The 26,665-nt window shown below is 37.9% G+C and overlaps 2 protein-coding genes across 2 annotated transcripts; both read right to left on the reverse strand.

The window, feature by feature from the left end:
* Nucleotides 1-201: 201 nt before the first annotated feature.
* Nucleotides 202-5,672, reverse strand: LOC120183022 (CLIP-associated protein-like). The gene is made up of 7 exons (XM_039187820.1): nucleotides 5,659-5,672; nucleotides 5,372-5,476; nucleotides 2,133-2,207; nucleotides 1,983-2,051; nucleotides 1,796-1,864; nucleotides 1,128-1,229; nucleotides 202-510 (listed from the first exon to the last, which is right to left on the reverse strand). The coding sequence occupies exons 2-7, from the start codon at nucleotides 5,384-5,386 to the stop codon at nucleotides 352-354; spliced, it is 489 nt and encodes a 162-aa protein (XP_039043751.1). The 5' UTR covers nucleotides 5,387-5,476; nucleotides 5,659-5,672; the 3' UTR covers nucleotides 202-351.
* A 257-nt stretch (nucleotides 5,673-5,929) lies between these two features.
* On the reverse strand, nucleotides 5,930-8,348 carry LOC120183021 (CLIP-associated protein-like). Its single transcript, XM_039187819.1, has 3 exons — nucleotides 8,280-8,348; nucleotides 7,856-8,198; nucleotides 5,930-7,718 (listed from the first exon to the last, which is right to left on the reverse strand). The coding sequence occupies exons 1-3, from the start codon at nucleotides 8,346-8,348 to the stop codon at nucleotides 5,977-5,979; spliced, it is 2,154 nt and encodes a 717-aa protein (XP_039043750.1). The 3' UTR covers nucleotides 5,930-5,976.
* Between the last annotated feature and the right edge of the window lie 18,317 nt (nucleotides 8,349-26,665).

Raw genomic sequence — 26,665 nt, forward strand, 5'->3', positions numbered from 1 at the left:
AAGAAAACAACAAAGATTATTGACTATGTCCACCTTCACTGTCAATCGTGGTAGCCAGGTAATGGAGGCGTTAATGAAACTCATCAACAACAGCAACAAATTTCGTGATTCTTTGAATGTAATAATCATTCCATCCATGTTTTATGTAATGGTGATTACAAAATGGGCACAATAGAGCAATTTCCTAATTGGACTACTCACTTTCGCCAAACCCAGCAAACCAAAACAAAGTATATACTTAAAAGGAGACAAAGAAAGCAGAAATCACTGTTGAAATGCATTCACACAATATACACAATACACAACAATGAATAAGTGAATGTTTCCAAAACGTCGACATGAACCAGCTAATCATTGGCTAGCATCTATAGGGGTGCCAGTCCTGGCCTGTGAGATACGATTAGCATAAATTGTAACCAACCGCAACTGAGTGCTGTTAAGCCCCTCCAAGTGTGGCAAAAAAGCTTTCCCCAGCAATATATAAATATCCACCAAACAGAAAACGACAGTCTGTACCATAAAAAACATAACAATGCAACGAGACATTCGAACTCCATCAGATTCAGAGAGAACGAAAAGGAAATATGCTAGGAAGAACTCTAAACATGCGGAAATACAAAGTTCTTTTGGTTCTAGCAGAGGCCATAAAAAAAAAAAAGCAGCCTCGTCAACTATATTCTCTTTCATTTGAGTTCTAAATTGAAGTTTGATATAGGCTTTAGATATGAGGATATAACCCTCCAAGAATCAACCATATACATGAAAAACTTTTTTTTTTAAATGATCATACCCCTGTTGGATAAAGAATTTGACACTCCGGCACGACTACAAAGAACATAGGAAATTCAATTTTTATTTCAGATTTTTGGAGGCTAATCATATCACTTACAAAGGACCAAACAGCTAGATAGCATAACATGTAATGTAAAGGCAAGAAAGTATTATCTTCCACCAGATGATTGATTTTCTCCTTTCTCTCAACTGACTCCACCCCCACCCCATCCACCCCTAACCCCTCTTTTTCTTTCTACTTTCTCCAACATATGAAAACCAAAATTTGAGGTATTAAATAATAAGAATAAATTTATCAAGCAAGAAAGAAAAACATGCCAGAAAATAAATATTACCTTCCGGACATCTGCACTCTGGCTTCCAAAAGCTTCAAAAAGAGCAGGCAAAAACGAGGGCAACTGAGCCATTAGTTCCTCCTGTGATAGCCCACCCACAAGCTGAAAAGAAAAACAAAGAGCTTAGAAATATATAGATATGGTCATCACTTAAAATTAACTGGAAAAGATTATCTGTAAGAACAATGAAACAAACAAAGGAAGTAAATAAAAGTCCAATCCAAATAGACAGGATTTCCTTTACACAAGCCGGATTCTGTTTAAATGTACAAACCTCCTAGTCTAATAAACAGTAAAACAATGGTCACAATCAAATAATAGGCTTTTGACAAGAAAATCCCCCTTGATCATCAAATAGATTCTTCCTTCACCACCCTCCCTCACCCTACCTCTTTCCCTTCTCATTACAACATCCGCAACCGTATCCATGTTTAGCATATTAGTTTTAGCCTCCACTATTCATGCCCTCGATGTGCAGAACAAATAACAGTGTAAAGCAAGAATACAAAGTGGTAACCATTCATATACAAAGTCTCATGCAATCACTAAAAATTAAAAAACCTATATGCATATGTCCTTGACTCCTTGCATTAAGAATCTCAGCCAGAAAGTGGTAGAGGGAAGATCAAATTATTAATTATAACTCCCACTAACATTCAGAATAATACCATTGTTAAACGGTTTATGCAAATAACTAGAGTCTTCTCATCTTCAGTAACTAATAAAGGTACAATAACCTGCAACCCCAATCATTTTACAACATCAGTACTTAATTAAGTGGAAACCAGAGGGGGAAAAGTCAAAACTCTCTCTAGTAGGGCAAACAAATCAGACCTCCAAGGGGAATCCACTTACACTTAAAGATCTGAATGGATCATACTGAGACAGCACAGTGTTCAAGCAGTGCTCAGCTTCATTTGAAACCTGAACATGGAGCAGACAATTGAGAGGGGGGAAGAGGAGCAAGAATATTTTCAAAGGGAAAGTTTGAGGGAAGTAAATTACTTTTGGAACAATATCCTTTGTTACATGAAGTAGCTTCTCGATTACTATTTCAACAGAATCTTCCATAGCATCTTTCTGGAATCATTTTTTTTTGATAGAAATAGGAGGCCTCATTAAAAACCTCCCTCATAGATAACCCTTTCCTAACAGAAAGGATCAAGTAGTGGAGGGAGGAAAAGAGTGCCTCATTTTATTACTTAACCAGAATTACATAAGCCTTAACAATTACATCCGAAGAGATTACATAAGACTTAACAACTTCACCTACTTCAAAATCCTACTGACCATAAAATGAAACATACAACTAAAATCATATAATCAACCTATCCCCTTCTTTGCTAAACTATCTGCCTCCCCATTACAAGCCCTTGGAATCAACCTAATTAACACCACCTTTTCAGAAATGATCAACAAAATTTCTTTAACTAAAGGCAATATGAAAACTGGAGCCAAAGAGGGGGAATGGATCCACTCCACAGCTGACTTGCAATCACTCTCAACAACCAACCTACTGACAGCAGACCAACGTGATGCCAAAAAAATTTCAATGCCTCTTTTAATAGCCTTTAATTCAGCAACTGGTGGAGGACCTTGGCCAATATTCTCTAAAAAAGTCAGAAGAGTACAACTATTCCAGTCTCTTAAAATGCCTCCAATACCTCCAGCCGAGTCATTTAACCTCACAGCTCCATCAACATTCATCTTCAAGAAATCAACAGGGGGAGGGAGCCAGCAAATCATAGAATAATCCTTAGGTTTAGGAACAAAAATACCATCAGCAAGTGACGGATCCCCAATAAGCATATCCTCTTGTATATGGAATTTAGGATACTTAGCTAGGAACCATTTGGATAGCCTAAATCTCACGAGGAAAAAGAGAGACAGCCTATCAAGGATTAATCCTTCAAACACAATCGCATTCCTTGCTTTCCAAATAAACCAAAAAACAACTCCCGGGATAAACTTCCAAATCAATGAATTCACCCTCAAATTCCCCCACGAGATAAATAAAGAAGCAGAGTCCTGTGGTAACGCTATAGATAAATCCCAGAATCTAACCACTAAATTCCATAATTCCCACACTACAAAACACGTAATAAACAAGTGTTGCACTGATTTCTCATGTTCCTTGCAAAACGGACAGAGGATATCTTCTTCTAAAGACATTCCTCTTCTCGCTAACTCCACTTTAACTGCAACTTTCTGATGAGCTAACTGCCAAAGAAAAGCTTCAACACGAGGCGGTGACAAACCCAACCACACCCCTTTTGACCACAAATCATTACCCCCATCTTCCCCTCCAAGATCTTTCCTGCAAGATTTTACTGAGAATAACCCATCACCACTTGCAGACCAAGAGAGAAAGTCTTCAACCGAATCAACGAGTTTTATATCCTTTAATTTCACCATCAAATCCATCCATTGATCCAATTCCCAATCCGACAAATTCCTCCTAGTAAGAATGTTCCATACCCAACCATTCAACTCAAAACTTCCAAATTCAACAACCTTACCCCATTTGTTAGTAGAGAGTGCAAAAATTCTAGGGAAAAGATTTTTTAGAGGAACCTCATCCACCCATGGATCAATCCAAAATGATATGGACTTTCCATTTCCTACTTGTAACTTCGAAAAAGATCTGAGACACTCTCCCCCCGAATCATTCTTCAAAATATTATTAGCAATACTTCTCAAATTCCAAGAAGATTTTGGAGAGATAGCCTTACTAATAGACATAGCATTGCAACTAACCTTTTGCTTGCTACATAACACTCTTTTCCATAGGGAATTCTTTTCGTTTGCAAACTTCCACACCCATTTTCCCAACAATGCTCGATTAGAAAGATTCAAGTCAAGAACCCCAAGGCCACCGCTGTTCAAAGGTTTACAAACAGTACTCCAACTAACCCAGTGAATCTTCCTTTTTTCCGCACTGTCACCCCACAAAAAACTGGCCATTAAAGAATTTAATTTCTTCCCAACTTTGCAAGGCATTTTAAAGAATGATAGGAAAAATATTGGTAGGGAAGATAACACAGACTTCAACAAAACTGTCCTGCCAGCCAACGAAAGACAAGAGGCTTTCCACCCAGCTAGTTTGGAGTTAAAATTTTTAAAGACTGGATCCTATAAGGCTTCAGAATTCATCTTAGCACCGATTGGAAGTCCCAAGTAATCTATGGGAAAGAGATCAACAGAACAACCCACTTCCAATGCCCAATCTGATAAGATATCCTCATCAATGTTAACACCAAAAAGTTTACTCTTCTTCAAGTTTAGATGCAACCCCGCCATAATACTGAAAATCCTCAACTCTCTTTTCACATTTTTAATCTGAGTAAGTGAAACTTGGAAAAAAATGATGAGATCATCGGCAAACTGAAGATGAGATAACCGAAAGGAATCTTCAAAATTCCCAATAACAAAATCTTGAAAAAGACCTTTCTCAACTGCTTTATCGAGCATCAAATGCAACAACTCACCAACTATATTAAAAAGAAGCGGAGAGAGACTACAACTTTGTCTAAGTCCCTTAGCCATTGGAAACTCTTCCGAGGGAGACCCATTCACAAGAACCGAAATTGAAGCAGAAGAGAGACACTGTGAGATCCACGAACACCATCTAGTACCAAAACCCATCTCCTTCATTGCTCTGTTTAATATTGGCCATTCAACAGAGTCATACGCTCTACGAAAGTCAACTTTAAAAACAACCCCTTGTAGTCCTTGTTTTCTCCAATAATCGATCCCTTCATTTGCAATAAAGGCACAGTCCAACAACTGCCTCCCCGGTATAAAAACAAACTGGAAAGGGCTGATAATGTCACCAATACAGCCGCTTAGTCTCTTGGATAGGACTTTTGATAGTATCTTATACAAACTTCCTACAAGGCTAATTGGACGATAGTCTTCAACCTTTTCCGGATTTAAAATCTTCGGAATTACAGTAATAAAGGCGTGATTTACTCCATGCTCCCACTTTCTTCCGAAGTAAAAATCATTAAAAAATTTCAATACATGCTCCTTTAAATTTGGCCAGCATTTCTTAAAGAAACCCATTGTGAAACCATCCGGACCGGGAGATTTAGAACTGTCCGAGGTTGCTATAGCTTGCCAAACTTCCTGTTCAGAAAACTGCTCCTCTAGTTTTGTAGACTGGCACCCAGACAGTTTAGAAAAATCCAGCAATAAATCCTCCACTTCCATTGTAGAAATGGAATTAAACGCTATGAGCAAACCTGGTTTTTAAGCATTTCAGCTATCAATGACAAAGCAAGTTCTCTGATTGAGGAATCAGAATCATCTAAAACTTCAAGTACAGCTGTCAAAATCTGATTGAAGTACTGTATAAATACATTTAGATATTACAATTAGTTGTGAATAAAATATAGCAAAGCATATTTAACACAAGGCTAGAAGACACTTTCCATAACAGTATGTCAAGGCTAAGCAACTTCCAACAGAAGGAAAACAAAATTCTAAAAAAAATTACTATATAGAACGTATATGAAAAATATGTATATACCTTGTTCCAAATTGAGGGATCTCAGCCACAGAAATTTCAATAAATTGCTCAAGTGCACTGCACTTACTAGCAGTAGGGCTTTCATCATTCCCATTGCAGATCTAGTAACATAGGAGAGAGCATTTATCAAGTGAGAATTCTTTAAACACAATGAAGACTACTGGAATTTAGAATCCCAACCACATTTTCTACAAGCAAACTCAATTGAAAAAACAATCATCATAATCATCTACAAGAAGAATACACATGATGATACTGAACTCACCATGTGAAGAATTTGAGGAATGCTAGGCCTGGAGTCAGGGATGGAGCTAATCTTTACAGGTGCTGGTTTAAGGTGATTAAGATCCAAAACGGCCAATGTCTCATTATTATGTACAACCCCATTAATAGCCCCCAAGAGTCAGATCTACTCAGACCATTAGTTTCCAGTTGTGGAGTAGATGCACCTTCCAAGATGAAATTACTTTCCAAGTTCTCTACCGGGCCAGTTCGATCCAGACCCATAGAATAAGCCGTATTAGACAATTCTTTAGTTTTGGAGGGAAGAACACCTGCATTTGGACTGGTCTGAAAGTTCTGATATATGTTTTCCTGGTTTTCATCAGATGCTGTCTGGCCAAAACTGCCAGTGACCAGGGTTGATTCCTGGGTGGAATGCCATTTCCTACCTCCTTCACTATTATTGGAACCAAAAGAATACCTCCCAAGTAAAACACTCTTCTTGGACACACCAATATATCCTTCTTCAGACGATGTTCCAACAATATCAGACGGGTCATAGGATGACCTAGTGCGCTGTCTCTCTTTCTTGCTCTGCAAAAAGTTTATTAGATCCACCTCAATACGAGGTGTGTACTGTTTAAGTGTCCGTCTCAAGGAATTTTGTTCTTCAACTGATAAACTAAGAATAAAATTCAGAACAGCAGTTGGATCGAAATGTGTGTACACAGATATAATGCAAGTAATAGCTGCATCCTTAAGCTTAGTTTTTTTATCATGGGCCAGTGGCGTCAATTTAGAAAGCCATAACTTCAGGATGCCAATATTACTAGAACCTTCAGAATTCATATCATGATTGTTGAACGAACTAATGGCATACTCAATAACAGCCAATTTTGCCTTTGGTGATCGCTGTTCATCAAGTGAACGCAGCAAAGCAGGTAAAAGAGAATCTATGCTATAAGTCTTGCTAACAATTTCCAGTGTACTTGAGCTAGGTTGCCTAACCAACTCCTTTGGATCAATTAAGCGTGAGAACACATGGGGTAAGATCCTCTCCATGTAGCTCTCAAAGGACTTACGACATGCTGGAATAATATCTGCAAGTGTTGAAAGGGCAGCCTGTGCAACTTTATGGTGGGGGTCATCCAAGTGCTGGAAGAACAGTTTCATTACCTTCTCAAAATTTTGAACCACTTCCTGAATACCTTTTGGGCCTTGCTGCAACAAAGACCGGAGATAAGTAAATGCACCTACCCTTGCAGACCAATCAGAATTAGGACCGAGTCCCTCACTTAAGGCATCACCGAGAGAAGCTGGACCTTCAAAATAATTTGACATCTCTCCAAGTGACAGCTGACTATCATCAAAACTCTTTCTCCTTCCAGCAGACATCCGGCCAGCTACATGCTTTCTTAAAAGCGGCCTCTGGAAGTTTGGAATGTAACTGTGCTGTGATTCCCTAGAGCTTGCATCTCTGTAAGGCATGTCCAAATATTGCCTTTCAATATGTGGATTTATGAAATGCCTCGGTTCCCTCAAGTCACTATTCTCTTCAAAGGAACCTCGTTCTTGTCTTTCAGATATCCTCTTGGCAGAGTACGATGAGAAGGCTGGTAGAAACTCAGTTGCCACACTACTTCTATATGATAATTTGCTTAAATCTTTGGAAGCTTGAATTTGGGAAATGATGTCAGACATAATCAGACCACCATTGCGGTTACTACCTTTGCCAACACTGGAGGTGTTTGATTCTAGTCCTAAAGAGCTTGTGAGACTATTAGAAACTGGAACAACAGCAGGGAATGGTGGATCACGAGATGATGGAGGGTCAATTCCTGCACTAGTGGGCAATAAAAGAGAAATTTAGCCGCCCACAATTTTAATTGATTTCCATACCACTACGTCATTTCAAAACCTCATCAAAATAAGAATTCTAATTTATATCAAGTAAAACGGAAAATCCATTCAATACCTAGATCCAAACTTGTTGACCTCTGTTTTTCGGATATGTCCAGACCTCTAAGCATATTTTCAATGGCACTGACTTTCTGTTTGCTTGCGTGTAACACACTCTCCAGAGTACGGTTAGCTGCTTTACCAAGGGGTTTTGATTGGGATAAATTCATCCCAGAAGAAAAGGACATCCCTGAAGATAAACTAGAAGTTCTGTCCATTGCAACTATACCAGATGTTCCATATCCAGGTATATTTGAAGTAGATGACATTTGAGTGTTAAATGAACTCTGTACATTCCTCTCACGGAGAGAAGGAGAAGCATGCCGCTTATGCATCGCTCCATCTTCTTCATTAATTATCTGTGCAAAAAGCCAGACTTTGAAACCACGGTCTAGGAAATAGAATTAGTCCATACTATCCTATGAATAGAGAATATATACCCTTTGAATGGCAGGATCAAAGGAGGAGAACAAGAGACGAGAACGATCTGGCCAAGTTTTGGTGAACATTCTAGCAGTTGATCGTACCTGAGAGATAAATGGGTTTAAAGGAAAATATCATTCAGGGTGCTAATGGTTCATAGAATGTAAGATTACTTCTAAAAATAGGATTACGGAATGTATTCACATTACAAGGGATATTACATTACTTTGTTTGATTCATTTAGCTACAATGGGTTTAAAGGAAAATATCATTCTAGCAGTTGATCGTACCTGAGAGATAAATGGGTTTAAATTATCATTGTTATAAAATTTATCTTTTCAAAACAAATTTAGTTCCTTCAATAGTTTTTAGTCTCAATTTCCAAAACATTGTGATAAATTACTATAATTTTTATTACAACTTATATAGTAACAAGTAAATATATGATGTTGAAATAAATTTATAAATCATAATTATAATAATTCATGAAAAGTAATTGCATCATCAACCATATATATAATTATAATCATAATTAATATACTAATAAATCACTACAGTATAATAATTGTAATTTTGAAGTATGACACACAATTTCACTATCAAGAAAAAGATAATTTTGTATTTAATTAGATTTAAATTTTATTTAGAAAGGAAAAGACTAAATTGATTAAAATAGCAAAAACAAAGGGTACTTTGGTTCAAAATTTAAGATCACACCCGTAATCCCTAATGACCCAAAGAAAAGGAGGTTATGAGATCAAGCCATTTATTACACCTTGCCCGTAAAGTGAGATTATTGGCTGCTCATAATGTTTGCAAACAAACATCGGAATCTAAGATTACACCCTGTTTTATTAGATAAGTATAACAAGAACCAAACGCCCCCGACATTTTGAATTAGTATTGCCACATGAGGTCATCTTATCAGACTATCATATTTATGAAAAAAAAATTATATAAGTTCATTAAAAGATATCAAGTGAAGCATCAGCCAGCCATTAACCAATCATTCTTCGAGGAGGGAATCCTATAAAAATGATTAATTCAGATCCTCACATGAAGGACTGAATGCAGAACTGTGTATATTTTTTTTTGATAAGAATTGAAGGCCTCATTAAAAACCTCCATAATTAATGGAGCTTGAAATAAAGCTCCTTAATCATTGGAAGGAGAAAAAGAGTGCCTTAGGATTTCATTCCACATCTAAAGTACATAAAATACAACCAGAACAACACCCCTATCTAAAGCAAAAAACCCAACAATGCCCTAAAACTACAAAACCTCCTAAGAAAGATCGTAAGAAGTAATGATGAGTCCTGGTAACCAAACTAGCAAAAATAATACAAAAAAGAGCATATACAGTCCAAATGGAAAACAGAAAACAAACATCAAAAGGGCATCTGCACTCAACCAATCCCCTGCTTAGCTAGCCTGTCAGCCTCCAAATTACAACTTCTAGGAATCCATTTTAGAACACAGCCCTTATCAAAAATTGCAGCTCCAATTTCCTCCACCAAGTCACTGAAAAAAACTGGTGTAGATTGCTATTTATGAGAAAATCGCCTCAGTGACCAAAAAAAAGTTATAATATACGATTTTAACCAACTTTTTTTGGATTTGCCAAAATGACCAACAAAATCGCAACGCGAAATAAAAATCGCAACGCGATCCCCAGAATCGCAAATCAGTTTCCAGAATCGCAACGCGATTCTTGAAAATCGCGATGCGATAGTACAAATTCGCATTGCGATTTTCCATAATCGCAACGCGAATATGAAAATCGCAACGCGAACACATAAATCGCAACGCGTATCCGTAAATCGCAACGTGTATCCGTAAATCGCAACGCGTATGGGTAAATCGCAATGCGTATCCGTATATCGCAACGCGTATCCGTAAATCGCAACGCGTATCCGTAAACCGCAACGTGTATCCGTAAATCGCAACGCGTATCCGTAAATCGCAATGCGTATCCGTAAATCGCAACGCGTATCCGTAAATCGCAACGATAATCCGTAAATCGCAACGCGTATCCGTAAATCGCAACGATAATCCGTAAATCGCAACGAGAATCTGTAAATCGCAACGATAATCCGTAAATCGCAACGAGAATCTGTAAATCACAACACTGAAATTTTGGGTATATAACACTGAAATCATAAACTAAATCCCTAAATCGCAACTCATTCCATCTCCATCTATCACTCTCTCCGGCGACATCCGTTCCTATATCCAACGACATCCTTCCCCATCCGGCAACAGGTCTTAGTTTCGCATCTCGTTTGTTTAGTTACAACCATGAAATCATCTAATGTTGATCATGTTTGGATAGATTTGTGTTTTGGAGGGTCATGGGATAATGTTAATGGTGTTTTACAATATATGCCTTTACCCATAAATCTTCAACTAAAATTGTCTTTACAAAAGTTAACTTATGAAACTCTAATGCTACGTGTTTCAAATAAATTGAATTTAGAGCCCCTAAGTGGATTTAGGCTATCTTATCAGAGAAATGGTAAAGTTTATTTGTTAACCGACAATGAAGATGTTGAACGATTCATTGCTTACATTAGTGTTTCACAAGATGATGTTACATTGTATGTTGTTGAACCTAGAAGTAGTATTGTTGGGTCAGTAGCGGGTAGTAATCAACTAAGTTTTTCTCAAAACCCACAACCTTTCTCTAATCCAAATCCCAATCAACTTTCAGCACCAAATTCCGGTTTTCGTATTGACCAGTTAGACGATGATGAGCCAACAGAAAAAATTGTGAGTACTAGTCAGTATTCGAAATTTGGTCTTGGTCAATATCCGGACTTTGATATTGGTCAATACACGGATTTTGATGATGTTTCAGAAGAAGAAACAGACCATGCGTGTAATGATATTGATATTGGTCAATACCCGAATTTTGATGATGAAACAGCCGTTGCCGAAGAATGTAATGTTGATGATAATGAGGAGGAAGTTACGACTGTGAATGAACATGTTGAACATCCATTCTGTAATTCATATAATCCTGAAGAAGAAAAAGAAGAAGAAAAAGTCCCCGAAGAAAAGAAAATGCCACGGGCGTATAACTGGAATATGCCAGAATTACTTCAGATACCGGAAGAAGAGTTGATAAAGAAAGCAGTTGATTGTTACACAAAAGTTATTCGTATCAAGAAAGATGATTGTTTTGATACAAAGGAAGACTTGAAGATAGCTTTATATACGAAATGTGTGGAAGATGGCTATCAACTAAAAGTTAACAAATCAAGCAAAGATCGTTTCGAAACAAGGTGTATGATTGACAAAAACTGTACGTGGCGTATGATTGCAAAGAGAATAAAAGATTGCAAAATGTTTCAAGTTAGGACTTTTATTGATAAACATACATGTTCAAGAACCCAAGTTTTTCCTCACCATAGACAGGCAAACAAAAAGGTGTTGGGTGGTTTTCTGGCTGAGTTAATGTTTTTGAATGGCAGGGTATATCGGGGACATGAAATTATGACTGACATGAATGCTCGGTTCAAGATTAGTATATCATATTCTCAAGCTTGGAGAGCCAAATGTTATGCCTTGGAATTGTTGAGGGGGTCGCCAGAAGCATCGTTTGCCCAACTGCCGGCTTATTGTCACAATTTAAAGCTGAAAAATCCTGGGTCGGTAACTCATATCAAAACAGATAGAGATGGACGCTTTGAGTTGCTGTTTATCGCCATTGGTGCTACGGTTAGTAAATCAATATAATTTTGTTGACTCATTTTTGTTAGTTACATGCATTTCACATTTAAATGATTATATTTCTTGTGTATATTATTTTGTAGATTCGTTCGTTTATTACTTGCATGCGCCCAGTTATTATAGTTGACGGAGCACATTTGAAAGGTCGATACCTTGGAGTAAACTTATTAGCAGTAGCCATGGATGCTAACAATGGGATATTGCCAATAGCTTACGGGGTTGGCAAATCTGAAACCTCTGATTCATGGACATGGTTTATGGGGCATCTTAGGGATTGCATAGGTCCTATTAGCAATCTGACAATCATATCCGATAGGGCAAACTCAATTGACAACGCTGTTAGAAGGTGTTTCCCAGATGCTTTTCATGGACTTTGTGGTGTTCATTTGTATAGAAATCTAAAATCAAGGTCTGCTGGTATAAAAAAGCACAAATGGACATACTGGAAGGCTGTAAAAGCTTATCGGGAAGTGGATTTCAATAAGCATATAAATTGTTTAAGACGTGTTTTGCCTCAGTGTGCTCAAACACTAGAAGATGTCGGGTTTGAAAGATGGTCAAGAGTACATCAACTTGGAGCAAGATATGGTTTCATGACGTCTAATAGTGCAGAATCAATCAACGCTCTAAGTCGTCATTCCCGGAAATTACCCATTACTATGTTAATGGAGTTTTTTCGAGCCTCTATTCAACAGTGGTACTACAAGAAAAGAAACCATGCAGGTATTATTTCTTTGAATTCGTAACTTATCATATTTATATATTTTACTAAGTATTGTTTATTTAAATTTACAGGAACATTGGAACATCGTGTTACACCATGGACTGAAAAAAAGATAACGAAACGTGTTGTGAAGTCAACGTCATGGAGAGTTGAACCATGTTCAAACACTTTGTTTCAAGTACTGGATAATAACTTAAATGGGCTAGTCGATCTAAATGCAAAGACGTGTAGTTGTATGAAATGGCAAACATCTGGTTATCCGTGTGGCCATGTTATAAAAGTTGCTCTTCATTTAAACCAAGATGATTCAAGCGCATACGCTATGGATTGCTACACTACAGAAGTTTATCGACAGACTTATGCCGAGATTGTCTACCCTATTCCACATCCTTCTGAGTGGGACATACCAGATGACTTACAAACAGTTTTGCCACCAGCCATGGACAGAAGGCTACCTGGCCGACCAAAAAGTCACAATCGTATACCGTCTAAGGGTGAAGAGAAGAAGAGATCGACATGTAGTCGGTGCAAGGAAAGTGGTCATACAAGGTTGACATGTGGATCACCAGTGCCATCAAAATCATCTTTTCCTCTACCAAAATATGGATCCTCATCAAAATCCAAAGCTCATATGGTGTGAACTTTGTATTATGTAAACGTTGTTATTCAGTTGTATTATGTAAACGTTTTAACATTTAACATTTTATGTGTATTATGTAAACGTTGCCATCAAAAGCTCATATGCAAACGTTGTATTATGTGGATTTTATGTGTGAACTTTTAACATTTTCAGTTGAATTAATGACTCAGGCCAACCATTTTGACTTAACCAACTCTTGTTATTCAGTTGTTATCACTATTAGGCATGCATTTGACTATCGCAACACGGAAAATACAATCGCAACGCGAAATGAAAATCCCAACATGAAAATCGCAACGCGAAATGAAAATCGCAACGAGAGAATCGCAATGCGAAATGAAAATCGCAATGCGAAATGAAAATCGCAACGAGAGAATCGCAATGCGAAATGAAAATCGCAATGCGAAATGAAAATCGAACCGACATAATCGCAATGCGAAATTAAAATCGCAATACGAAATGAAAATCGCAATGCGAAATGAAAATCGCAATGCGAAATGAAAATCGCAACGAAAGAATCGCAATGCGAAATGAAAATCGCAATGCGAAATGAAAATCGCAACGAGATAATCGCAATGCGAAATTATAAACGCATTGCGATTTTCATTTCCGCATTGCGATTTTCATTTCGCATTGCGATTCTCTCGTTGCGATTTTCATTTCGCATTGCGATTTTCATTTCGCATTGCGATAGTCATTTTTGCCTTCAACATAATGCAGATTGAAATCAACAAAATCAACCATTACATTTCAATCAATTAAACAAGCACAAATAAGAATTATGTTCGCATCAATTACACAAATCAACTTTTACAAATCATCTTTTACAAATCAATTAAACAATCAAAAATAAGCAATAATTCTTATTTCCGATCATCTACTATTGAATCAACTTTTACAAATCAATTAAACAATCAAAAAACAATCAATTAAACTATTGAATCAACTTTTGCAGCTCGACATCATTTTCACGCAGTTCACTTCTGAGATTAACCTGCAGAAACCAAACATTTGTTCAAACAACACTTTCTACGCAAATTATTGAATTCTAGTTACTTAACCAAACATTTTCATTTATAAGTATATAAACTTACCAATTGTTTATGGACATTTTTATAACGCGGATGCAGGTAGGCAGCGTCTCGTATATATCGATTTAGCCATATAATGCCGAAACCACAAGCCTACTGCAGCTTTATCTCTATCGGTGGGAGGTAGATACTTGATGCTTCCCGTCGTCAAACGATCCAACGCCAAGCATACGAGAGGACCACAATCTCCTCTGGCTCCGCTCGTTTGTTGTGGCGCGGTCTCGTCTCTAATAACTGTAATATTGAGCTTCTTTGGCTTCTTGTTTCCAGAACGAGTCCAATAATTGATCGCATCCAAGAATTTAGCCAAATGAGAGCTCCATCCCTTAATAACATCTCTTAAATCAGCCAATGATATGTAATTTATCATGCTGTCATACACTATTGTCTTAAGGGATGGGAGCTGAAGCTCGACGAGAATCCAATGTTTACGTTCCAAAACAGGGATAAACACCTGCAATCATAAGTAATAATTCATTCATTTGCGCACTTATTTCATAAAACCTTTAAACTCAATCTAAAATAAATACTAACCTTATCGACCTCCCACCATGCAGGATAAAGTTTAGCTTGTCCATTGCCCAAATCAAATGATTCATCTCGTGCATTCTTCAAGTGAACGGCGTGAAAAGACGTCGGCATTATTGTATATCGTATATTTTTATTTTTCTTAAGTTTTCTTATTATTAGAAGACGTGTCACCCACGCATCGATATGCTGTTTTACAAAAAAAGACATATATTAGTGACTTACATAAATTTAAAAAAAAATTAATCAAATTGAAATATAAGAAAAATATAAGACTTACCCCCCCATCGAAATAGCCATTGTCTTCGACCCCTAATAATACGCCCCACCAAGGCCGTTCAAGCAACAAAAAGATATCATCGGTGAGCTTGCATATGTCAGTGAAACACCCCTTGCTCCGCTCATGTAGATAAAAATCAACTGCGGTCTTAGCCCAAAGGGTGTTATCCAAAATTGTGTCCGGTAGTTGTTCCCTCTCCTCTTCAGATACCGGTATGGTACTGGCCGGTAACTCATACGAGAGCCAACTCTCATCCATCATGTCCGGAACCGGTGGGGGTTTCTCAATACTTCGATATATTACCCCATGTGAATCAGACTCTGGAATGGTGGGAGGGACCTCTTCAACGATGACAGTTGCCTCTTGAACGGTGGGAGGGGACTCTCGAGGAATGATATGGGGGGCCTCTTCAACGATAGGAGTGGACTCTTGAGGGATGACAGGCGAGTCGGGCTTCTTCTTGCGGTGTCTTCGCACTATTGGGGTGTACGGAGACTTAATAGCACGTGCACGCTGTCTGATGCGTGAACTCCGTCGTGCAAGCATAACCCGACGTAAAGCATCCACTCTATCGGGCCGCTAAATAATTAAATACAAAAATCAGTAAATAAACAGACATGATCTTTAAACAGTGAAAACAAAGACAAATATGTTTCAAACTTGCATTGTATTCACCCAAGTCATTATTCTATCATAGTTCACAAAATGCATCAGATAACAAAGAAAAATATGTTTCAAACTAATACCCTGAAGTTAGTATTTGTCTTTGTTTTGTCTATTGGTTGAAGTAATGCAATCCATTCAAGTTTCAATTTGCAGAAGAAGAAATAGTTTACTTTCGCAACACGAAACTTAAAATCGCAACGCGAAACCAAAATCGCAACGCGAAATGAAAATCGCAACGACAGAATCGCAATGCGAAATGAAAATCGCAACGAAAGAATCGCAACGCGAAATGAAAATCGCATTGCGATTTTCATTTCGCGTTGCGATCTTGTCGTTGCGATTTTGGTTTCGCGTTGCGATTCTGTCGTTGCGATTTTCAATTCGCGTTGCGATTTTGGTTTCGCGTTGCGATTTTAAGTTTCGTGTTGCGAAAGTAAACTATTTCTTCTTCTGCAAATTGAAACTTGAATGGATAAATTTACTTTCAACCAAAAGACAAAACAAAGACAAATACTATTTCACAGTGTTAAAGAATACACAGTTTAGCAGAATTGGCAGCAACCGAACAAATTTACTTTCAACCAAAAGACAAAACAAAGACAAATACTATTTCACAGTGTTAAAGAATACACAGTTTAGCAGAATTGGCAGCAACCGAACAAATTTACTTTCAACCAAAAGACAAAACAAAGACAAATACTATTTCACAGTGTTAAAGAATACACAGTTTAGCAGAATTGGCAGCAACCGAACAAATTTACTTTCAACCAAAAGACAAAACAACGACAAATATATTTCACAGTGTTAAAGAATACACAGTTTAGCAGAATTGGCAGCAACCGAACAAATTTACTTTCAACCAAAAGACAAAACAAAGACAAATACTATTTCACAGTGTTAAAGAATACACAGTTTAGCAGAATTGGCAGCAACCGAACAAATTTACTAAGCAATCTAAGTGAAATGGCTAATCTAAGTGAAATTACGAGTAAATTTATCATTAAGTTAAATATGGAAAATCTTAAACTTACCTCGTTGCGTAGAGTATGAACCTCATTCTGCAACGATACTATCATCTCACGTAGAGCGGCAACCTCACCACGTAAAGTTGACACCTCCACACGCCATGCACCATCGTTATCGCGTAGAGTACCGATCTCCTCACGCAAGGCATTGACCTCATCACGTAACTCCCTTGACTCATCCCGTTGAGGTGGAGGTGGAGAACAGGGAGATAGGAGTCGTGGCATCTTTGCCGGTCGCCTATCATGAGGTGATGGTGGAGAAGAGGCTCGATGATGTGACGGGATAGGTGATGGCTCTCGTTCTAGAGATGTATAGTCGGGTCGATCGGGTGATGGCTCTAGGTGAGGTGATGGCTCTCGAATTGGAGGAAGTGGATGCTGCTCATCATCCGTGCCATCAAAAAAATTCTGACTAGCTTGCCACCAATCAGTGGCAAGCTCTTCCTCCGTGGGTGTCAGTCTTTGTAATGGAATGTTGGCCTCCTAAAATATAAAAACTCAAACAAAGTTAAACGTCTACTATTAATAACTTGTTTATATATTATATGAAAGTATTTGTGTTAACTTACATTATTTATTGTGGCATATGGTATTAAGTCTTCCCAATCCAACAGAGTTTTCCTCTTCCAGGAAATAGCCCTGGGAATATCATTTGACGTTTTTATTGCATATGTACGCATGCTGGGGAAAGCCTCGAATATCCAAATCTACAAACAATATAATAACAAAATTAGTAATTGTTAAATAATTAATTATAATTTTAGAAACATTATATAGAAATTCTTACCTTAAAGGCCCAAACAAAGCCTGACAAAGTGTATTTGGACCCATCGCCCCGCAAACTTTTGCGGTCATCAAAGGCAGACGACAACTTAGTCCAGGTAGCTTTCCATATATACGAACCCCACGGAAACAGATTCCATGCATTCAGGTCCTCTACCAATATTATTAGCTCCCGATGAATAGGTTGTCTGGCCTCTCTGCCTAAAAAGCCGGCATACACAAGTAGTAGAAGGCATACTCGGACAACATCGACGTCTTCCATCCGAGTGAAACCAGCTTTCTTATTAAATAATTTCTTCAGGTCGTCGACATGTAGGTTCGGCTTCTCCATTGACTCATCCGGAAAAACCCGGGATAACCATGATGGGCGGGCGATATGACGAGTGTACCGGCCTACATCATCGTGTCCGAATCGTAGACCAGTGATTAAGCAGAACTCCTTCCGCCCAAAGCAAGTATACGCTGGTGGAAAATGAAACCATATCTCTTCCTCACCACGTTGTATACTGTCGGGTAGATTTGATGTCATGGTCTGAAGCCACAAATGGGTCAAATTAGCATCTCCACCCGGATGCTGTACTCTCAGCCATGGCCCGAAGCAGGTTTCCTCAAACAATTGTCTTTGAGCAGGTGAAAGCTTCTTTGCAATTGTAGTGGCCAGGCTGACTTTATTTCTCAAGGTCAATTGAGCCGAAAAAAATTTCTACAAAAACAATAAACATACCAAGTTAGATATACCAAAAACTACACTGTGAAGATATACCAAAAACAATAAACATAAAAAGTAGTAGTTTATTCTTTAAACTAAAATTTGCAACACTGTTTTGTCTTTTGGTTGAAATGAAAATCGCAACGAGAGAATCGCAACGCGAGATGACAATCGCAACGAGAGAATCGCAACGCGAAATGAAAATCGCAACGAGAGAATCGCAACGCGAAATGAAAATCGCGTTGCGATTCTCTCGTTGCGATTTCCATTTCGCGTTGCGATTCTCTCGTTGCGACAGTCATTCTCTCGTTGCGATTTTCATTTATCTCGTTGCGACTCTTCTGCAAATTGAAACTTGAATGGATTGCATTACTTCAACCAAAAGACAGAACAAAGACAAAGACAAATACTAACTTGAAAATCGCAACGAGAGAATAGCAACGCGAAATGAAAATTGCAACGACAGAATCGTAACGCGAAATGAAATCTAAGTGAAATGGTTAATCTATTATTGAAATGACCAGTAAACTTATCATCAGTTTCAATATGAAAAACCTACAATAATGCAAACATTTCAAAATAAAAATAATTAAAAAAACTAACCCTCGGAGGTTGATTTTCCATTTCTGAATATTGTGAGGGATTTCTGACCGTGAATGGTTGTGAGGGATTTCGCCGGAGATGGGGACGGAAATCTTCGGAGATGGGGACGGATTTCTTCGCCGTAGAGAGTGAGAGATGGAGATGGGACTGAGTTGTGATTTTAGGTTTTAGGTTATGAGTTGCGATTACGGGATTTTGTCTTAATATTCTTTTTGTAATTTGAAAATAAAATACGCGTAGCGATTATAATGGCGCTTTAAATATCGCGTTGCGATTTACGGATACGCGTTGCGATTTTATGTATTATCGTTGCGATTTACGGATACGCGTTGCGATATACGGATACGCATTGCGATTTACCCATACGCGTTGCGATTTACGGATACACGTTGCGATTTACGGATACGCGTTGCGATTTATGTGTTCGCGTTGCGATTTTCATATTCGCGTTGCGATTTTGGAAAATCGCAATGCGAATTTGTACTATCGCATCGCGATTTTCAAGAATCGCGTTGCGATTTTGGAAACTGATTTGCGATTCTGGAAACTGATTTGCGATTCTGGGGATCGCGTTGCGATTTTTATTTCGCGTTGCGATTTTGTTGGTCATTTTGGCAAATCCAAAAAAAGTTGGTTAAAATCGTATATTATAACTTTTTTTTGGTCACTGAGGCGATTTTCTCATTCCACTGCATTTTTGCAATCACTCTCTACTATTAACCTTCCCTTTCTAGCCCATTCAGAGGAATAGAAAAAGTCAATTCCCTCCTTAATTGCTTTCAGTTCTGCCAAAGTAGAAAGACCAGGCCCTACTGCCGTAGAGAAAGAGGCCAGAGACACGCTGTTAGAATCTCTCAAAATACCTCCTATTCCACCTTGCATCCCATCTCCATTAACTGCCCCATCCACATTAAATTTAAACATACCCGTAGAAGGAGGAGTCCATCCAAAAATCTTCTTTGGAGTAGAAGGACGATGAACATCATCAGCCCGAGAAGGATCCCCAACTAGTAAGTCGGTCTGAATCTGAACATTAGGATGTTTAGCTAAAAACCACGTAGCCAACCTGAATCTAATTATAAAAAACAGACCCGAGCTGTCTAGTTTCCCATTTTCAAACACAACCAAATTCCTCGCCTTCCAAACCGACCAGAACACAACCGTCGGTATGAACTTCCAAATAACATAATTTTGCCTCAGGAACGGCCACGAACAAAGAAGGGAGGTTGGATCCTGCGGCAGAACAGCAAGGATTTCCCATAACCTAAGAAATTTTGTCCAAATTTCCCTAGCAATAGAACACAAAAGGAACAGATGCTCTATGGTTTCATCATGGCAGTGGCAGAAGGGACAAAGCACATCCGCCATGGGAATCCCTCTTTTAGCTAATTCCACTCTCACTGCTAACTTACGATGACAAAGCTGCCACAAGAAAGTTTGAACTTTAGGAGGTGCCAAACCAGCCTACACCCACTTATTCCACTCAAAACTCCCTTCAGAACTATCATATAACGTCGATCTACAGGACTTGACCGAGAACATGCCATCCCCCTTTCCCGACCAACCCAGAAAATCATCCACCGAACCCGAAAGCTTAATAGAGTGAATCAATGACATTAACTCTATCCACTGGTCCAATTCCCAATCACAAAGATTCCTTCTAAGTTGAATATTCCAGACCCAAACATTGTCTACAAACTCACCAAACTCCGATACCTTCCCCCATTTGTTGATCGACAAAGCAAAAATTCTGGGAAAATGGTTTTTTTAGAGACAGATTATTAACCCAACATCAGTCCAGAACTGTGTATATCAAACATCAAAGAGAAGTGATTCCCAACATAGATACCTCACTCATTGCATCGGTAACACAACACCTAATCAGTTCCTCATATAAATCAGCTGATCTCTGTATTTCTGGTGCATCTGGCGAATGCTCAAGTATCAACAATGCATATTCACAGCACCTGCAGTAAGGAGATAAAAAGTGAGTAGAACATAACAAACAAAAAAGAGAACATAACAAATAAAATAGTAGAGACATTGGAACACCTGGCACGGAGCACAGCACTACGATCATTTTTTGCATAATCAGCAATGCGGGGAAGCACACGAGCAATTATGTAGTTCCGCAACATCTGCAAATTAGAAATGATAACATCATAAACAGAAAAAGCAAACGAAGGAGGAAATGAAACGAAAGGGGAGATGAGTAAAATATTACCGTTTTTATGCAGTTGTCAGCGGACTCTGCAATTACAAGCACAATAATCACAACTAACTTGAAAAGGACCTAATTATCATTACATGAGATTAACAAATTCTTGTGAAAATAAAAATGCAGCTACGGTACACAAGAATCTTGAACCTACAGGGATGAAGATCTCAGCACGTCTCAAAATCTCCCAAGAGCTCCTTTGATAAGAATGACAATAAATGGCAAGCCTAAAGAATGAAACATACTCAGAAAAAGCCATAAGTCCAAATCTGTTAAAAGTCGAGTAATTCACTGTAAAAACTTATCTTTATCCTGTAGAATTTGTTACATATTTTTACATAGACTGTAATCTTAACTTAGGAAACTCTTAAACTAGGAAAGTAACTAATTCTAGGGAAAGATACAATACCTTAAAGATAGTGATTATAACTACTAAAAGAATATTCACATAATCCTACTTAATATTTCTAATTTAGGAATATGTTTTCTGACACTCCCCCTCATGCTGGGAATGGATGTCCTCCATCTTCAGCTTGCTTGTTAACTTCTGAAAATACTTCCCAGGTAGTCCCTTGATAAGTATATCTGCAACTTGATCTCCAGTGGACATATAGGGAATACAAATTAGTCCACTGTACATGTTTTGTCCTGTCATGTTGAACTGGATTATGAGCAATATTGATTGTTGATTTATTATCACAGTACAACTTCATTGATCCTTCCCTTGATCTTTAAATCCTCCAGAATAATCTTAAGCCACAACAAATCACAAATCCCAAGTGTCATTGCTCTAAACTCAGCTTTTGCACTGGATCTAGCCACCACATTCTGTTTTTTGCTTCTCTATGTCACTAAATTTCCTCCAAGAAAGGTGCAATATCCTGAAGTTGATCTTCTATGATCAACTATGGACCCTGCATAGTCAGCATCAGTATAGGCTTCAAAAGTCAAATTTTCTCCCTTTTTAAACATAATTCATCTAACTGTGTACTCTTTAAGTATTGTAGGATTTGAGTTACTGCCCTTAGGTGTGATTCTTTAGGATTGTGCATAAATTGGCACACAACTCCAACTGCATAAGCAAGTCAGGTCTGGTGTGTGATAAGTAAATCAATCTTCCCACAAGTCCCTCATATGAGCTTCTATCAAATGATGCATCCTCTATCGAATCTCCGAGTTTGTGATTAACTTATTGGCATTTCTGCAGGCCTGCACCCTAGCTTGCCAGTTTCTGTCAACAAATCTAGGGTGTATTTCTATTAGGATATGAAGATTCCTTACCGTGAATGTGCCACTTCAATCCCAAGTAAGTATTTTAGCCTTCTAAGATCTTTGACTTTGAATTTCTTCACCAAAGACTTCTTTAAGTCATCAATCCCTTTCAAATCATCTCCTTTAACTATGGCATCATCTACATAAACTAGTAAAGCAGTAACTACCCCTAAAGAGGACTGTTTCACAAATAAATTATGATCCCCTTAACTTTGTTTGCAGCCCAGTCTCAACTTTACTTTGGGAAATCTCCCAAACCAGGCCCTCGGGGACTGCTTCAGCCCATACAGGGCCTTCTTTAATCTACACACTGCTTTCCCATTACTTGAACCAAATCCAGGTGGGATGTCCATGTAAACTTCCTCCTTAAGTTCCCTATGCAAAAAATGCTTTTTTAATGTCATACTGTTGTAATTTCTAATCTTGATTGGCAGCTAATGACAATAAAATTCTCACAATGTTCATCTTTGTGACAGGAGCAAATGTCTCAAGATAGTCTATCCCATAAATTTGAGAGTACCCTTTAGCCACTAACCTTCCTTTGTACCTCTCTAAAGAACCGTTTGATTTGTATTTTACTGTAAACACCCATCTACACCCCACTGTTTTCTTCCCTTCTGGCAGATTTACCAAGTCCTATGTTTTGTTCTTCTCAAGTGTTTCTTTCTCAGCTTGCATGACATTCTTCCAATTCTCATTTTCTAATGCCTCGGACATATTTTTAGAAATAACAATGGTATTTAGGCTAGTAATGAAGGCATTGTGATTGCTAGATGGGTTCTTGTAGGACATATATAGGTAATGAGGGTTTTTTGTGGTGCAAGTTCTTTTTCCTTTTCTATTTGCAATAGGAAAATCAAATCCCTGTGATCAGAAACAGAATCAGATTTTTCTGTGGCATTTAGATCAAAGATAGATTCGATAGTTACCTTGTTTTGTATAGGAGAGGAAGGAGATGATTGGACCTGCACTGGTGCCTTCTTCCTCGAGTAGACCAGCAGAGGACGAGTAGTGTCCTGAGGATTTTGATGAGGACTGTTAGGATCAGATTATAAGGTGGTAGGCTGGTCAAAAATAGGTTATTGGTTAAAACCAGGTTGTTGGACATGTTGGATAGGCTGATAGACAAAATTAGGCTGCTAGGCTGGTATAGGAAAGTCAATGAGAGGCTGAAGTAGGAAATAATCACTATCCTTATCTTTTTCCCTGAATGAAATCTCCCCCTGAAGATAAGGGCGAGTAAAATAGCTTTCTTTTTCTACAAAAGTAACATCAGCTGCAACAAAGTGTTTCCTTGTAGGTGGATGATATCACTTATACCCTTTTTGAGAGGAAGTCTAACCAACAAATATATATTTTAATGCTATTGGATCAAGCTTGCCCCTATTTTGGGAATGTATATGGACAAATGCAACACAACCAAATATTTTAGGTTTAAGGTTAAGTGAGGGGATGAAATTTGGGAAGAAATTGGTTAGGATTTGTAAAAGACTTTGAGATTTAAGGACTTTAGTGGATAGTCTATTGATCATATAGGTGGCGGTTAACACAACTTTCCCCAAATACTGTTTAGGGACATTTTTTGAAATAAAAGGGCTCTTGTTGTGGCAAAGATATAGCCATTCTTTCTTTCTGTCACGTCAGTCTGTTGAGGGGTATTCACACAAGAGGACTCGTGTAGGATGCCTTTTTTCCTAGGAAATAAGGTGATAAGACTTGGTTGAATAGTCTTTAGCATTGTCTGATTGAAACCTTTTTATGTCTACCCCAAACTGAGTCTTAATCATGGTATAAAGTGTTTTAAAGGTAGAGGTTACATCCGATTTCTGTTTTAGAAGAAATATTCATGACACTCGGGTACAATCATCTATGAATGAGACAAACCATCGGACTCCAGTTATATTTGGAATAGTGGATGGTCCATAAACATCACTGTGAATAAAGGTAAAGGATTGGAGGCTTTTTTATTACTTGCTGGAAAAGTTCTTTTATGTTTTGCAAGTTCACATATGTCACAATGGAATTCTTCAATATTTAAGGATTTGAACAAAGAGGGAAAAATAAGTTTTATAACTTTAAAGGATGGGTGACCAAGGCAGAGATGATGAAGCCATATCTTGTCCTTAATGTTTTTGGATTCTGATAAAAGCGAAAAAGGTAGGGAGTTAAGGGAACTGACTTGTCCATCGGGGTCTTCAAGGTATTATAGGCCATTTACTTCCTTGGCACGTCCAATCATCTTCTTCGTTCCTGAAAAATGCATGGAGAGGAATGAAAAAGAACACTTCAGTTAGTGTCCTTGGTAATTTTCTGGATAGATAGAAGATTAGTATACTAATTTGGTACGCGAAGGATATTTTTTGGTGTAAGGGTCTTGCTTATAACAATATCTCCTTGGCCAGCAACTGTTATCATAGTACCATCTGCAACTGTTATTTTTTTGTTGTTGCTAGGACAGGGTGTATAAGTGATAAATCTGAGTGAATAATTGGTCATATGGTTTGTAACTCTTGGGTCAATTACCCAGGAGCTTTGTGTAGGTAAATCCGAGGCCTTAGAGACTTGAGAAGAGGATATACCTGAGAAAACCAGACTACATGTACCTGTAGAGTGGGTGTTTTCTAGTGGCCCTAATAAGTTCTTCAGTTTCTCTATTTCTTCTTTGTTGAACTCAACATGTTGTTCTTGACAGTCCTCAACCAAGTGTTTGGTTGTATTTGCTCTTCCTTGTCCCCTTGATGATCCTTCTTTTTCTGAAAAATTTCTACTTGTTGTTTGTGGCTTTCCATGAAGTCTCCAACACTTCTCTTTTGTTTGGCGAGGTTTCTTGCAATAGGTGCACCATAAAGAGTCTATTCACTGTTTTTGCTGCTTCTAGTTTGTTTTATTTAGTGATCTGCTATTCCAAACCAACTTTTCTCTCAGTTACAGCTTTAGTGAATAAGGCTGAACTCTCCACTTGTCTGCTTTCAATCATTACTCCTCATCTTCCTTCCTAAGCACGAATGATTGCAATAGCTTCATTTAGTGAGGGCAGTTATTCCTTTCCAAGAATCTAGACTCTCACTGCATCAAATTCAATATCTAGTAGCAAGAAAATCGTAAATTCTATCTTTTCAACAATCCTCTGTAGAGCTATTGCATTTTCACTACACCTCATTGGGATACACTGGTAGTGATCCATCTCCTGTCAAAGATTTTGCAGTAGATTAGAGTACTCAGTGATTAATCTACTTCCTTGCTTGGTGGATGAAATCTTGCTCTTGATTTCATAAATCTGCATAGTATCTTTAACCTTTGAGTAAGTTTGTTTTACAGCCTCCCATATTTCTTGGACAGTATTGAAAAAAATGCAAGTATCACTAATCTTTGGCACCATTGAATTCCATAACTAGGACATGACTAATGAATCATGTTCATCCCAAGAATCAAACCTAGGATCTCCCTCCTTAGGTCCAGTTCTAAGAAGATGGCTTAACTTACCTCTACTCTTTAGGAATGTACGAACTAGCTGAGACCATTTAAGGTAGTTTTTTTTCATTCAACCTATAGGTAGCTTGTATATTTTGCAAATCACCCATCAGGTTAGAATAACTTCCTTCATTTATTGTGCCACCCTGAACAATTTCAGAACTACTGGTATCAACCACCTCAACCATGCTTTTTGTTAGGCCAACAATACACACTTAAGGGAAGGTTTAGGGAAAGAAAAAGGTTGCTAAACCGAGATTTACAGGACCCAAAAATAAGCTTAAAACAACTCTGATACCATGTTAAAAGTCAAGTAATTCACTGCAAAAACTTATCTTTATCCTGTAGGATTTGTTATATATTTATACACAGATTGTAATCTTTTTTTTATATAAGTTGGAGGTCTCATTAAAAACTCCCTTCGTATTCGTTCACATACTAAAGGTATGTTAACGAACATTAGAATGAAGAAAAGAGTACCTCAAATTTTATTGATAAAATACCCGATACAAAAGACACCACAAAATATCCTCTCATGGTGATGTACACCATTACAACATACACCTTAACCTCATCCAAAGCCACAGTCTAATCACTTTACATCTAATTACACCACCAGCAGTAGGAATAAAACAGCACAACAGAACATAATACAAATTAA

The sequence above is a fragment of the Hibiscus syriacus genome, unplaced genomic scaffold, assembly GCF_006381635.1.
Source record: "Hibiscus syriacus cultivar Baekdansim isolate YM2019G1 unplaced genomic scaffold, ASM638163v2 tig00112738_pilon, whole genome shotgun sequence".
Lineage (NCBI taxonomy): Eukaryota > Viridiplantae > Streptophyta > Magnoliopsida > Malvales > Malvaceae > Hibiscus > Hibiscus syriacus.

Excerpts from the sequence above, each read along its gene's own strand:
- LOC120183022 (XM_039187820.1), bottom strand. Across the intron at positions 1,230-1,795 it reads GCATAAACCGTTTAACAATG|CTTGTGGGTGGGCTATCACA; the intron begins GTATTATTCTGA and ends TTTTCTTTTCAG. Across the intron at positions 511-1,127 it reads AGAGTGCAGATGTCCGGAAG|ACTGTCGTTTTCTGTTTGGT; the intron begins GTAATATTTATT and ends TTTATGGTACAG.
- LOC120183021 (XM_039187819.1), bottom strand. The coding sequence starts at position 8,348 with ATGTTCACCAAAACTTGGCCAGATCGTTCTCGTCTCTTGTTCTCCTCC. Across the intron at positions 8,199-8,279 it reads TTGATCCTGCCATTCAAAGG|ATAATTAATGAAGAAGATGG; the intron begins GTATATATTCTC and ends CTTTTTGCACAG. Across the intron at positions 7,719-7,855 it reads GTCAACAAGTTTGGATCTAG|GAATTGACCCTCCATCATCT; the intron begins GTATTGAATGGA and ends CCACTAGTGCAG.